The 16,073-nt window shown below is 43.2% G+C and overlaps 1 protein-coding gene across 2 annotated transcripts; it reads right to left on the bottom strand.

Moving 5' to 3' along the window:
- Positions 1-560: 560 nt before the first annotated feature.
- Positions 561-14,423, bottom strand: LOC106569154 (interferon regulatory factor 4). Of its 2 annotated transcripts, XM_014140189.3 has the most exons (9): positions 14,225-14,423; positions 13,564-13,763; positions 12,989-13,175; positions 12,081-12,166; positions 10,131-10,302; positions 9,578-9,670; positions 7,130-7,516; positions 6,537-6,649; positions 561-5,773 (listed from the first exon to the last, which is right to left on the bottom strand). In XM_014140189.3, exons 1-9 carry the CDS (start codon positions 14,232-14,234, stop codon positions 5,399-5,401), a joined length of 1,623 nt encoding a protein of 540 aa, XP_013995664.1. In that variant the 5' UTR covers positions 14,235-14,423; the 3' UTR covers positions 561-5,398. The 2 variants fall into 2 exon arrangements, with proteins under 2 accessions (XP_013995664.1, XP_013995666.1); XM_014140191.3 differs by lacking the exon at positions 9,578-9,670.
- Between the last annotated feature and the right edge of the window lie 1,650 nt (positions 14,424-16,073).

Raw genomic sequence — 16,073 nt, 5'->3', positions numbered from 1 at the left:
TTTGTGGCGTCATACCCAAGAAGACTCGAGGCTGTAATCACTGCCAAATGTGCTTCAACAAAGTACTGAGTGAAGGGTCTGAATACTTCTGTAAATGCTATTATTACTTTTTTTTGAATAAATCTGCAAGAATTCTAAAATCCTGCTTTTGCTTTGACATTATGGGGTATTGTGTGTAGATTGATGAGGGGAAAAAATACAATTTAGTCCATTTTAGAATTACGCTGTAACATAACAAAATGTTTAAAAAGTCAAGGGGTCTGAATACTTTCCAAATGCATTGTAGGTCCTACACTGATTGCACCTGGTTGGGCACGGCTGGCTTCCTCCACTCGCATTCCACATCCATACGGCCAGTATTGTGAACTGCCACATTTGGCTGCATAGCTATACTTTTGAGCTCCACAGAGGCATTCATTCGTATGTGGTAGAGAGAATCCCCTGGTCACCTATAGAGACCTGCCAAGAGGAAGGATGTGCTATATAAATAAAATGTATTTGATTGATGACATTACAGCTATAGAATATTTAATAAACTGTCATTTTCACGAGGACAAGTGCAGTTTTTCCATAAACGTTTAATTAATAACTTGGGATTTTATTACTTGACATATCAATCATATAGTGGCAAGGATCCTATAAATCAAGACTGTGTGATTGCATGTAGCACTCTGAATAAATAAATACTGTGCCTCTGAAGATTTGTCTCAGGTCATGAAACTACAATACAGACTGGATGTCTAAACAAAGTCCATTCTGAATGTCAATAGATTTTAGATTCAATCTCATCAATGACAACATCCTAGAACTGAGTTATCACTCATCTGACTGGTATCCGGGGTGATCTGGTTCATGATTATATAGTTGAATAAGTGGCTCTATCCTTGTAGAATGTTGTCAGCAGTATAGAACACATTGTATTGCTAAGATGCTCAAACTTAATTTAATAGAGCTACACTCACCGACACAGGATAAACTTTATCCCTCATGCCTACACTCACTGACACAGGATAAACTTTATCCCTCATGCCTACACTCACTGACACAGGATCAACTTTATCCCTCATGTCTACACTCACCGACACAGGATAAACTTTATCCCTCATGCCTACACTCACCGACACAGGATAAACTTTATCCCTCATGCCTACACTCACTGACACAGGATCAACTTTATCCCTCATGTCTACACTCACTGACACAGGATAAACTTTATCCCTCATGTCTACACTCACTGACACAGGATCAACTTTATCCCTCATGTCTACACTCACTGACACAGGATAAACTTTATCCCTCATGTCTACACTCACTGACACAGGATTAACTTTATCCCTCATGACTACACTCACTGACACAGGATTAACTTTATCCCTCATGTCTACACTCACTGACACAGGAAAACTGTATCCCTCATGCCTACACTCACTGACACAGGATAAACTTTATCCCTCATGCTGGCCCTGACCAAACCGGCAAGTTGCCCTCACTGTAGCTGCACTTCTCCACATGGCCAGACTTATAGTGGTCTTCTCCCCTTTTAATTCTTAAAAAATGCCATAAGGTCTGAAATAGACACCAAAGTCGACATACTGTACAAATAATTATCTAGGCTAAGTAATACTAAAATATGTTTTTATCTACTGCTCTGCTAACTAGCCAGCTAAAGTGTAGTCAGTGGCTAGCTAAGACAGAGAAAGGGGACGGAAGAAGTTCCACACTGTAATGTCTGCGTCCAACTCCCACTCCCAAACACTTAGATCCCGGGAACACAGCCCACTTTCCAGCTCACTCTCCAGATCCCAATCACCGGAATTCTAATCACCTGTTCACACACCTGCATGTCATCATCCCACAGTATCCAGTTCAGTTCCTACCCCATCACTGTGAGTTTTTTTGTTGTTGTTGAGAAACAATTTTTCGGAGAGCTGTTATTTCCCGTCCTTCTCTCCTCCCGTTTTTGCCTGCCTCACTCACAACATATTTGAACTACAATTCATATACCAGGCAGATGGAGTTGACAGTTTATGGTTGTGACCATGGTGATTCCAATATTGTTAGTTTAAATCTATCAAAAGTAAGGAGCTTTACAGACCATGAGTGGTCTTGTTGCACTACATGATGAAATGAATAAGGAGTTCAAATGTATCAAATCTCCAGACACATCTTTTAGGAATCACAGTTCTGAGAGAGAATATTCTCAGGGCTATTGCAAGACACTACATACGATCATTTTTCAGTTAATATCCATTATTGACAGTTTTTGGAATTTTAAACACTTTTTTGGAGAGTTTAATATTGGGATCCTTTGCTCCGGACAAGGGTATTTCCAGGCATAGCGCTGACATGGAAATGTATAATGTTCAAAGTATTTTGGGGGGCAAAGTTCGTGGGCCCCATGTGGTGTGTGCTACGCCAGTGTCCTCCATCACATCCAGCTGCCAAGGGGAAACAATTTGTTATAACAGCTTCCTCCCCTCCACCACTAGACAACTGATAACAACAATTTCTCTCGAATTGGAGTTGTATATTACTGGTACATGTACAGTGCATTCGGAAAGTATTCAGACCCCTTGACTTTTTCCACATTTTGTTACGTTATAGCCTTATTATAAAATTAATTGAATTGTTTTTTCCCTCATCAATCTACACACAATACCCCATAATGACAAGCAAAAAAGTTTTTTTGCAAATGTATTAAAAATAAAAAACTGATATCACAGTTACATAAGTATTCAGACCCTTTACTCAGTACATTGTTGAAGCACATTTGGCAGTGATTACAGCCTTGAGTCTTCTTGGGTGTCACACTACAAGCTTGGCACACCTGTATTTGGGGAGTTCCTCCAATTCTTCTCTGCAGATTATCTCAAGCTCTGTCAGGTTGGATGGGGAGCGTCGCTGAACAGATATTTTCAGGTCTCTCCAGAGATGTTCGATAGGGTTCAATTCCGGGCTCTGGCTGGGCCACTCAAGGACATTCAGAGACTTGTCCTGAAGCCACTCCTGCATTGTCTTGGCTGTGTGCTTAGGGTTGTTGTCCTGTTGGAAGGTGAACCTTCGTCCCAGTCTGAGGTCCTGAGCGCTATGGAGCAGTTTTCATCAAGGATCTCTCTGTGCTTTGCTCCATTAAATCTTTCGCTCGATCCTGACTAGTCTCCCAGTCCCTGCCGCTGAAAAAATCTCCACAGCATGATGCTGCCACCACCATAATTCACCTAGGGATGGTGCCAGGTTTCCTCCAGACGTGCCGCTTGGCATTCATGCCAAAGAGTTCAATCTTGGTTTCATCAGACCAGAGAATCTTGTTTGTCATGGTCCTTTAGGTGCCTTTGGGCAAACTCCAAGTGGGCTGTCATGTGCCTTTTCCTGAGGAGTGACTTCCTTCTGGCCACTCTACCATAAAGGCCTGATTGGTGGAGTGCTGCAGAGATGGTTGTCCTTCTGGAAGGTTCTCCCATCTCCACAGAGAAACTCTGGAGCTCTGTCAAAGTGACCATCGGGTTCTTGGTCACCTCCCAGACCAAGGCTCTTTCCCCTGATGGCTCAGTTTGGCCGGGCGGACAGCTCTAGGAAGAGTCTTGGTGGTTCCAAACTTCTTCCATTTAAGAATGATGGAGGCCACTGTGTTCTTGGGGACGTTCGATGCTGCAGAAATGTTTTGGTACCCTTCCCCAGATCTGTGCCTCGACACAATCCTCTCTGAGCTCTGAGGACAATTCCTTCGACCTCATGACTTGGTTTTTACTCTGACATGCACTATCAACTGTGGGACTGTAAACAGGTGTGTGCCAATTTCGAGTGTCATAGCAAAGGGTCTGTTTTGTATTGTGTGTAGATTCATAAGAAATAAATAATAATTTAAAACATTTTAGAATAAGGCTGTAACGTTACAAAATGTGGAAAAGGTAAAGGGGTCTGACTACTTTCCGAATGCACTGTATGCCAGGGCTACCCTTTTTTCAATCAGTTTTGAGATGGGGAAGTAGTAGACAATAGAAATATATGAATGGAAAACTTTGACTTGTGTTGTCACAAAAAGTAAGATTATGGAGCCTGATAATCAAGAAAATATAAGAATACAATAATAGTTATTCAGTTAGGTTGCATCAAAGTTACCTATTGTTGTTCATAAATAATCAAAATATGTCAAGGGAATTGTATTCAGTGCCTGGCCTTAAGTGGAGTGAACCCCTTTCATAGATTGTTTGATAAATGGTGAAAATATACTACACAGAAATTCTCTGTGTGACACACTTCAATATATCAATGATCCATTTGTATTCTTCATTCATATACATTTCACTTCTTCTTCCTTCTCGAGTCTTAATTTCTCTTGAGGGCTACTCTTCTTCCTGTGCACCTGTGACTTGTGCTTCCTGCTTCAGACAGTCCCTCTCTGCTTCACATTGGTCCCCCATCACCCACCCTACACCCTCTACCCCAAACCACATCCTATACACTGTCACCATGTCACATGCACACAAATACACATGCATCCCCCTCTCGTTGAAAGAAAATGAGAGAGGGGAGAGCGAGAGAGGCTAAGCAGTGGGGTTCCCCCCCACACCACTATCACAGGTCAGGAGCTTTCCCATCAGCACCCACAGATGTCACAGGAATACGAGTAACACACACCACCTCTTGTGATAGGCCTACACGCCACCTCTTGTGATAGGCCTACATGCCACCTCTTGTGATAGGCCTACATGCCACCTCTTGTGATAGGCCTACACGCCACCTCTTGTGATAGGCCTACACGCCACCTCTTGTGATAGGCCTACATGCCACCTTTTGTGATAGGCCTACACGCCACCTCTTGTGATAGGCCTACACGCCACCTCTTGTGATAGGCCTACACGCCACCTCTTGTGATAGGCCTACATGCTACCTCTTGTGATAGGCCTACACGCCACCTCTTGTGATAGGCCTACACACCACCTCTTGTGATAGGGCTACACGCCACCTCTTGTGATAGGCCTACACGCCACCTCTTGTGATAGGCCTACACGCCACCTCTTGTGATAGGCCTACACGCCACCTCTTGTGATAGGCCTACACGCCACCTCTTGTGATAGGCCTACACGCCACCTCTTGTGATAGGTATTCACTTTTTCATATCATTTAATAGAACAGCAAAAAAAATGGTTGATTACAAAAATAATTGTAAGGCTGTACAAACTAGGGTAGATTCTTTCAGCGCCCCCATTTTTAACATTGATCATTGGGTCAAACTGCTGACACTGACGATGGAGGCACAGTCCAGTCTTACGTTGAAATTACAGTAAGGTATTTTAGTCCAAGACCTGAGTATACTGTACACTATTCAGGAGAAGCGATGTAAAGCTCATTGGTCTATCTACATTCATGTCCATGGCTCCTGGGGCCTGTTTGTGTGTTACTCCTGCATGTGTTGAAGGGTCCTCTGGTAGTCTCCTGGAGCTAGAGGGGAGCTCTGTTGAAGGGTCCTCTGGTAGTCTCCTGGAGCTAGAGGGGAGCTCTGTTGAAGGGTCCTCTGGTAGTCTCCTGGAGCTAGAGGGGAGCTCTGTTGAAGGGTCCTCTGGTAGTCTCCTGGAGCTAGAGGGGAGCTCTGTTGCAGGGTCCTCTGGTAGTCTCCTGGAGCTAGAGGGGAGCTCTGTTGAAGGGTCCTCTGGTAGACTCCTGGAGCCGGAAGGGAGATCTCTGTGTGTCCCTGGAGCTCATAGTCACTCAGGCAGTGACTGTTGCTCTGCTGGCTGAAGTATAACATGCCCCTGGCAAACATGGGCTCCACCTGCAACACATGCAGGGGTCACACCATGAATGATGAATGAAAAGGAAGAAAGACTGCTCCCATTTACCTAATCTCTCTTGGGCAGATTCTGTGTGTAAACCGAGAGAATCTGTCAGGGCTGTAATCGAATGGCTGAGATAACTAGCAGCAGTAGTTTCTGTGTTTGGGTTTTCATCACCATTTGAAATAATCACAATTGGGCGAAGGCGGCGCTTCAATATATATACATGGGGGGGGGGGGGGGGGGGGGTGATTTCAAGCCTGTGTGCGCAGTAGTTAATTAGTGGAGGGGGAGACTTTCCTTTACGAGGGTGGAGACATTGCTTCCTCCCCGGTACAACGGAACTCTCAATTGTTAACACGTATTGACCCAGAAGTAAATAAGGAAGCTGACCATATTTCGCAAGAATTTATTTCTGGGTAACCAAGAATAGCAAATACCAAATCTCTCCCTTCCCCTCCCCCTTGGGCCTAACCTTCAGTTTCTGAAAATGTGTAAGGTATAAGCAATACGCACTGCCCTTCTTATACCTATCCAGATCCTACAGATTTGCAAACATCGATGGGTTAGGGCCAAGAGAGTGGGGGAAGAACCGATTTGGACGTGTTGATAGAGTCCTTTGTTTATCATCATGAGTAACAAGGCTAGGCAGGCTATATTTTGTTTTCTTTTTATTTCAGCCTTTATCATGTTGGACTGTTATTGTAATGCACTGTTGATTCCAACCATAACAAGATAGCTAGAGTCTGTAATGTACTGTACCTGTGCTGTGATCATCTTGGCCTGGCGCTGGGGGTCCGGGTACTCGTCTCCGAAACACAGCACCACCTGGTGCCTGGGTATGGGACGGCCATGGTGGGCATACCCCTGCAGCTCTGGATGGAGGGAGTGTACAATGAGTTTATCACCTTATTTCACCCACAATTCACCAATTCGCCCCCTAACAGCTGAAAACATCTACTTTGCTCATGAAGGAAGGACGTTCAGCTTGAGAGAGATGGGTATTGTGATTCAGTATCACTGCATGGAAAATGCTAAAAATAAAAGGTTCACAGAATGAGAAAAAGGAGTCAGAGAAAGCTTTTTCCAGTCATTTGCAAGGAAGTCGTTGGTGTTAAAAAATGAGTGGTTCACATGTAAACTGCAGCTAGAGACTGAGTGGTGGACCACAGGAGGTGGGCGGGGGCTGTTTCACGGACACTCCACTGACAGGCCGCCGCTGAGAACATGACAGGTCGCATACCCACTGATACCACAGCATGGAGAGTGACTTCACATTCTACAGTAGGTATCCTCACCACCATCATCAATGTTCAGCACCATCATCAGCTCACAATCAAAATACTGTTTCTCACCAGTGAGGAACTGCTGGGTGTCAAACAGCTTGCAGGTCTGTTCTTTCTCCAATTTATTGGGTTTGTCCGTGTAGGGTGCCAGCGGGCCTTCCCAGTACACTCGGCTCTGGCACAGCCGCTTGGCATAGAGCCCATCTAACGTCATCCACAGGAGCACGCCCCTCTCCAGGACGTTGGGTAGCTTCTCTGCCCCTCTCCTCTGAGACTGGGGGTAAGGGGAGGGGAACTGCACCGTCTCTGCACCACTGTACAGCCTGTCCTCGGGGGAGGGGGAGGACGGAGAGGAAGATGAGGAGGAAGAAGTGATCCGGCAGCCTTCAGGACTAGAGGTGGTTACCTTCTTGACCAGAGACTCACGGTAGAACAGGGATACGTGCAGTCGGAAGTCTGGAGGAAAGAGGGGGGAAGATGTTAGAGAATTAACCAGTAAGTAAAAGTATTCCAAAAAAGATTGACAGCTGTCTGAAAACAAACGCATTCTTTCCATGTGTTTAGTCGTAATAAACATCTGAATGTGTTTCTGATATGAAGATGCCTGGGGAAGTTGAAATCACTTTCAATGGCTAAAAGTCAGTTTCCTCTTGCAAACAGTGTATATAGAAAGAAAGTGAATGACGGAAGTTAGCAAACTGCTGAACTTTACGACTTTCTTAATCAGCCGAGCTAAACATTAAATACTGTTCCATTTACAGACAATGCAAAAGGAGCCAGTTCTGTATTTTCAACACTGATAAACAATACAATTATTTTATTTAATACTGCGTATGTTACTGTAACTGTAGTGGTCCCTGCAGTCACCCATCTAAAATATCAACAACATACAGTTGAAGTCAGAAGTTTACATACACTTAGGTTGGAGTCATTACAACTCGTTTTTCAACCACTCCACACATTTCTTGTCAACAAACTATCATTTTGGCAAGTCGGTTAGGACATCTACTTTGTGCATGACACAAGTAATTTTTCCAAGAATTGTTTACAGACAGATTATTTCACTGATAATTCACTATATCACAATTCCAGTGGGTCAGAAGATTACATACACTAAGTTGCCTGTACCTTTAAACAGCTTGGGAAATTCCAGAAAATGTCATTGTGACTTTAGAAGCTTCTGATAGGCTAATTGACACAATTTGAGTCAATTGGAGGTGTACCTGTGGATGTATTTCAAGGCCTACCTTCAAACTCACTGTCTCTTTGCTTGACATCATGGGAAAATCAAAAGAAATCAGCCAAGACCTCAGAAAAAAATTGTAGACCTCCACAAGTCTGGTTCATCCTTGGGAGGAATTTCCAAATGCCTGAAGGTACCACGTTCATCTGCACAAACAATAGTACGCAAGTATAAACACCGTCATACCGCTCAGGAAGGAGATGCATTCTGTCTCCTAGAGATGGACGTACTTTGGTGCGAAAAGTGCAAATCAATCCCAGAACAACAGCAAAGGACCTTGTGAAGATGCTGGAGGAAACAGGTACAAAAGTATCTATATCCACAGTAAAAATGAGTCCTATTTCAACATAACCTGAAAGGCCTCTCAGCAAGGAAGAAGCCACTGCTCCAAAACCGCCATAAAAAAGCCAGACTACGGTTTGCAACTGCACATGGGGACAAAGATCGTACTTTTTGGAGAAATGTCCTCTGGTCTGATGAAACAAAAATAGAACTGTTTGGCCATAATGACCATCGTTATGTTTAGAGGAAAAAGGGGGAGGCTTGCAAGCCGAAGAACACCATCCCAACTGTGAAGCATGCGGGTGGCAGCATCATGTTGTGGGGGTGCATTGCTGCAGGAGGGACTGGTGCACTTCACAAAATAGATGGCATCATGAGGTAGGAAAATGATGTGGCAATATTGAAGCAACATCTCAAGACATCAGTCAGGTGGTTGGTAACACGAGATAATAATTCAGTACGCTCCAATACATCGTACTAATCTTCTCTTTGTGTCTGTCATTAACACTGGTCAGTGGTGTGGAATTACAATACAATACACACATGCAGTGTGCACAATAACTGAAAAAGGTGTGCGGGAATAATTCCATGATATCTTGAAGGAAATGAAAAGACTAGCTAGCAATGGTAGTAGTAGTAGTAGCAGTACTAGTAGTAGTAGTAGTAGTAGCAGTAGTAGTATCAGCAGTAGTATTAGTATAGTTAGCTGTAGTTGCAGTAGTAGTAGCAGTAGTAGTAGTAGTAGTAGTAGTATCAGCAGTAGTATTAGTATAGTTAGCTGTAGTAGCAGTAGTAGTAGTAGTAGTAGTAGTAGTAGCAGTAGCAGTAGCAGTAGTAGTAGTAGCAGTAGTATTAGTATAGTTAGCAGTAGTAGTAGTACAAGTAGTAGCAGCAGTAGTAAGAGCAGTCGTAGCTGAAGTAGGAGTAGTAGCAGTAGTAGCAGTAGCAGCAGTAGTAACTTAGTAATCTAGAGGTAATAAAATAGCATGTACCAGAAAGGGTAGACATGTTGTGGTCCATTTTAAATGCTGTGGGGTGAGACTCTGAGGAAGAGTAGGAACAGAAGGAGCCAGTGAACTGATAACCTGAGGGGAGAAGATAAATAAATACTTTTATTAACCAATGAATGAGTGTTTTTAGTGTACATATCATGGAGGATGAATTACTAGACCTTGTCTAAATAATTTCATATCAGGAGGAACCTGACTAAAGACTGTTAAATGAAGCCCTCATTATTTTGGAGAACTGGTGGTCACCAAAGCCTTCACTGTCAAACCGTAGCTGTTTTTACAACTTGTGTGTGTGTGCGTCACTCAGATTAACATATGTCAAATCTGTCATACAGAACACTGACCTATACTATAGCCTTTCACTATCTGAAACCAAGTTAACATGAGAACTAGTGAAGTATGGTGTTCACATGGCTTCATCTCTACATGGCTCCTCTGTACTTGTACTGAAGGACATGTACTGTGGAGTCTTATCTCTCCATGATATTTTCATTCCTATAATCAGTGTCTTCCCCATGGTCATGCCATGTCTCACCGTTATCTGTGTGTGGCCCAGTGTGCCAGGGTCGGCTGAGTGGCTGTGGGTAGTGGCACTGGTTGTACTGCAGCTCAATGTGGGGTGGCTGGTGAGGCTGAGGCTGGTCCAGTGCGTGGCTGTACTCCCTCCACTCCTTCCTCTCCTGAGGAATCATGAATCCGCCAGACACCTGGGGACAGGCCAAGGGGAGAGGAGACAGCTATTAGTCAGGTAGTGGTGGGTTCCTGATCCACACCCAGCAGGGAGAGAGAGCTGTGAAGATCTTTGAAGGTACAATTGAAGTCAGAAGTTTACATACACTTAGGTTGGAGTCATTAAAACTCGTTTTTCAACCACTCCACAAATTTCTTGTTAACAAACTGTAGTTTTGGCAAGTCGGTTAGGACATCTACTTTGTGCATGACACAAGTAATTTTTCCATCAATTGTTTAAAGAAATATTATTTCACTTATAACTCACTGTATCACAATTCCAGTGGGTCAGAAGTTTACATACACTAAGTTGACTGTGCCTTTAAACAGCTTGGAAAATTCAAAAAAATGATGTCATGGATTTAGAAGCTTCCGATAGGCTAATTGACATAAATTGAGTCAATTGGAGGTGTACCTGTGGATGTATTTCAAGGACTAGCTTCAAACTCAGTGCCTCTTTGCTTGACATCATGGGAAAATCAAAAGAAATCAGCCAAGACCTCAGAAAAAATAAATAAATTGTAGACCTCCACAAGTCTGGTTCATCCTTGGGAGCAATTTCGAAACGCCTGAAGGTACCACGTTCATCTGTACAAACAATAGTACACAAGTATAAACACCATGGGACCACGCAGCCGTCATACCGCTCAGGAAGGAGACGTGTTCTGTCTCCTAGAGATGAACGTACTTTGGTGCGAGAAGTGCAAGTCAATCCCAGAACAACAGCAAAGGACCTTGTGAAGATGCTGGAGGTAATAGGTACAAAAGTATCTATATCCATAGTAAAGCGAGTCCTATATCGACATAACCTGAAAGGCCTCTCAGCAAGGAAGAAGCCACTGCTCCAAAACCGCCATAAAAAAGCCAGACTACGGTTTTTCAACTGCACATGGGGACAAAGATCGTACTCTTTGGAAAAATGTCCTCTGGTCTGATGAAACAAACATTTAACTGTTTGTCCATAATGACCATCGTTATGTTTGGAGGAAAACGGGGGATGATTGCAAGCCGAAGAACACCATCCCAACTGTGAAGCACGGGGCGGCAGCATCATGTTGTTGGGGTGCATTGCTGCAGGAGGGACTGGTGCACTTCACAAAATAGATGGCATCATGAGGTAGGAAAAATATGTGGATATATTGAAGCAACATCAAGACATCAGTCAGGAAGTTAAAGCTTGGTCGCAAATGGGTCTTCCAAATGGACAATGACCCCAAGCATACTTCCAAAGTTGTGGCAAAATGGCTTAAGGACAACAAAGTCAAGGTATTGGAGTGGCCATCACAAAGCCCTGATCTCAATCCCATAGAAAATTTGTGGGCAGAACTGAAAAGGTGTGTGCAAGCAAGGAGGCCTACAAATCTAATTCAGTTACACCAGCTCTGTCAGGAGGAACGGGACAAACTTCAACCAACTTATTGTGGGAAGCTTGTGGAAGGCTACCCAAAACGTTTGACCCAGGTAACCAATTTAAAGGCACTGCTACCAAATACTAATTGAGTGTATGTAAACTTCTGACCCACTGGGAATGTGATGAAAGAAATAAAAGCTGAAATAAATCATTCTCTCTACTATTATTCTGACAGTTCACATTCTTAAAATAAAGTGGTGATCCTAACTGACCTAAGACAAGGAATTTTTCCTTGGATTAAATGTCAGGAACTGTGAAAAACTGAGTTTAAATGTATTTGGCTAAGGTGTATATAAACTTCCAACTTCAACTGTACCTGTTGCAGGGGTAAACACATTACCTTACCTGGCTCTGTAGAGATGGGTATAGAGAGTGCATAGGGTAGCTGTTGACTGATCTCATGTGGGACATTGTCTCTGCCATCTTGATCCCTACATTACAGAAACTTAACATTAGACATCACATCATAGAAATCTATGTTCTAATGCAACATTATGTGGTGGTCCCTCCAGAAATATGTATGTCCTCAATAAGAAGTCAAATCAAATGAAATTGTATTCATCTGTCAACTGTCATCCTTACAATTAGAGCCTTTTCAACAGAGCTCAAGGCTATTCAGCCTCTTCAAACAGTTGAATACAGAAACTATAGAGCCATGCGATAACAACGTGTAAAGTGTCTCAACCCCTAGGTTGCAGGTTTGGTCTCGAAGAGTCAATCCTAACTGACACTGCCATATGAGAGTGACAAAGGGTTCTTCTGATGGTGGAGCCTTCAGGCTTGCATAACAAAGGCTGGAGGTTAAGTGTGTATGCTGTGCATTCTGCACTGGGTAACTGAAGCCTTCTAAAAAAAGCGTCAAGGCCTTTTTGGTACACACATCGGCTTCCTCTCTGCTTCCTGCCTCATCAGACGATGGAGGCAAAATGAAACATTGCTGGCTGTGTGTATATGTCTGCTCGGCTAGGTTCAGTCAGACAACATGAGTTTGGGCTCACCCTCTATGTAAGCAGGTGGGTGTTCTAGGGATGGGCAGACTACAACATTTCTCAGAAGCACAAGTTACGGTTTTGTTACGGCAATGCAGGTGTAACTTGAACCCTAGTGCCTTATTACCTTTGACACATGAAATCTCTGATATCAACTGCCAGTAGCCTATATCACTTCACTATGGTACAGTACAGTCAGAACAGTAGGCATTCATGACATGGACTTGACTTTGGTAATACTACAATAACATGAACAAAACGTGCCTCTCTTAGCTCCCTCCGGTATGATTCTGTAGACTTTGAAAGGATCGGATATGTCCAGTTGGCTTCGCTCCACCAGCTCATCAAAGTCATTGCTTTTGTTCAGAGCACATCGCAGTCTGGTCTTCCATGTAGGGGGGTCTGGTTTGTCCACTCCTTCCCTATGTTTCCCTTTGAACAATGCCCAGGCCTGCAATTATCAACAACATCATGATTTGACTTCCTCTCTGCATTCAATTTCAATTTACATGCCAATAAGTAAGGCATTATGGGCCTGCATCAAAATCAACATGTCATGGTCTTTGCCTTGAATAAATACTCATTGCCTTGAACAAAGATCATCACTTGCTATACTGTAGTAAAAATCAACAGGTAGTCTATAGCAAATACTGTAAATTACACCAGACCAACTAGACTAGGTCTGGAGATAAATAAGTATGAATATGATTGAGTTAGGTATACTTTATGGGGTTCCTACACACTATATTCAATATTCACGAGTTGTAAATAGTAACTTAAAAGTAGAAGAAAAACAATAGGAGAAGTCGGGTAAAGTGAAGGTGTGGGTCCTAACGCACCTTGAAGAGCGCAGCATCCTCGTCACGATTGTAATCCTGTTTGCCCGCATGTTTCCACGGAATCCTGAAAATGCTTTTCTCTTCATTCTCCCAAACCAGTCCGGGATAGATGCAGCTGTCAATCTGATCGATCAGCCACTGTCTAAGTTTCCCATTGCCACAAATCACTGACAGGCCGCAGTCCCCCTCTAAATTCATCTCTTTCGAAAAACACATGCAATAGAAGGATGGGCATGATGTGGGACCAATTAGTCGGTCATGCAATGCAAAAGAAAAATACATTGTCATTTGGTGTTGAGTGATGGTGGTTAATGTTATTAGTTAAATCATGTTTTTATCAAATATTATCACTGATAATTTGAGAGTATAATCATTGAGATTATTACATATGTTTAATCAACAACAAAAAAATCACAAACAATAAGTAAGAATTAAATAATTTAAGAATTAAACACTTCTGGATTTGTTGGTCATCTTGATTCAAAGACAATTTAATTAATATTTTGTAGGCTCATAATTGCAATCTGAAAAACAATGTTATAATCACATGCATAAACTTAATAACGTAATAGCCTAGTGTTAAGTGCATCAACATCACTGCGTCAGTTTCAGGACGTTTACCCTCTCCTATGTTCACTATGAATGAGAATAAACTCCTTACCTCTAACCATGTGAGCGTCTCTGAAAAGTAATGAAATCGATCTCACGGACACTGTTCTCAAGAGAGAGCATGGGATGACCTATTCTTAAATATTGTCACATCTTTATGGCGGTGTCTTGACTGGGAGGAGCCTTTTCACTTTATGCGTTCGGCACTATGCGCTACATTTCTTTGAAGCTTATCGGAGAACAACCTACATACAGTAGCCTACAGTAAGTGGATGGGGATTCCCTCTCGACTGGCAAACACAGGATGCAAACACCGCCATGGAATGGAACAATTACCTGCGCTCAATATCAAAACAGAAACTCCCTAAAATCGTCATTATGTCAATAGATTGGGTTACCATTCTATGTTTATGCTTTAAATAGTCTACTGTATTATGAATCCTAAAATATAATTGTTCTTGAGTTTGCAGTGCATTTGGAAAGTATTCAGACCCCTTGACTTTTTCCACATTTTGTTAGTTACAGACTTATTCTAAAATGTATTCAATTAGTTGTTTTCCTCATCAATCTACAAACAATACCCCATAAATTCAATTGATTGGACATGATTTGGAAAGGCACACACCTGTCTATGTAAGGCCCCACAGTTGACAGTGCATGTCAGAGCAAAAACCAGTCATGAGGTCGAAAGGAATTGTCTGTTGAGCTCCGAGACAGGATTGTGTCAAGGCATAGGGAAGGGTACGGAAACATTTCTGCAGCATTGAAGGTCCCCAATATCACAGTGGCCTCCATCATTCTTAAATGGAAGAAGCTTGGAAATACCACGATTCTTCCTAGAGCTGGCCGCCCAGCCAAACTGAGCAATCGGGGGAGAAGAACTTGGTCAGGGATGTGACCAAGAACCTGATGGTCACTCTGACAGAGGTCCAAAGTTCCTATGTGGAGATGGGAAAACCTTCCAGAAAGACAACCATCTCTGCAGCACTCCACCAATCAGGCATTTATGGAAGAGTGGCCAGACGGAAGCCACTCCTCAGTAAAAGGCACATGACCACCCGCTTAGAGTTTGCCAAAAGCCACCTGAAGACTCTCAGAACATGAGAAACAATATTCTCTGATCTGATGAAACCAAGATTGCACTCTTTGGCCTGAATGCCAAGTGTCACGTCTGGAGGAAACCTGGCACAATCCCTACAGTGAGGCATGGTGGTGCCCACATCATGCTGTGGGAAGGGGCTGGGAGACTAGTCAGGCACGAAGGAAAGATGACCAGAGCAAAGAACAGAGAGATCCTTGATGAAAACCTGCTCCAGAGCGCTCAGGACCTCAGACACCTTCCAACGAGACAACAACCCTAAGCACACAGCCAAGACAACGCAGGAGTGGCTTCAGCACAAATCTCTGAACGTCCTCGAGTGGCCCAGCCAGAGCCGGGACTTGAACCCGATCGAACTGTGGAGACCTGAAAGTAACTGTGCAGCGACGCTCCTCATCCTACATGACAGAGCTTGAGAGGATCTGTAGAGAAGAATGGGAGAAACTCCCCAAATACAGGTGTGCAGGCTTGTAGCGTCATACCCAAGAAGATTTGAGGCTGTAATCGCTGCCAAAGGTACTTCAACAAGATGCTGAGTAAAAGGTCTGAAAACTTAATGTCACGATCGTCGTAAGAAAATTCACACCAAAGCGCAGCGTGAAATCGGTTCGACATATTATTTGAAGTGAACCACACAAAAAAAACAATAAAGAACAAACGGAACATGACGTTCTGGAGTGCTCACAGGCAACTACACAAAAACAAAACAAGATCCCACAAAACACAGTGGGGAAATGGCTGCCTAAATATGATCCCCAATCAGAGACAACGAAAAACAGCTGCCTCTGATTGGGAACCATAC

Source organism: Salmo salar, chromosome 14, assembly GCF_965601325.2.
Source record: "Salmo salar chromosome 14, fSalSal1, whole genome shotgun sequence".
NCBI lineage: Eukaryota > Metazoa > Chordata > Actinopteri > Salmoniformes > Salmonidae > Salmo > Salmo salar.
Note: the sequence above shows the minus strand (reverse complement) of the source record. Positions and strands in the feature narration are given on the sequence as shown.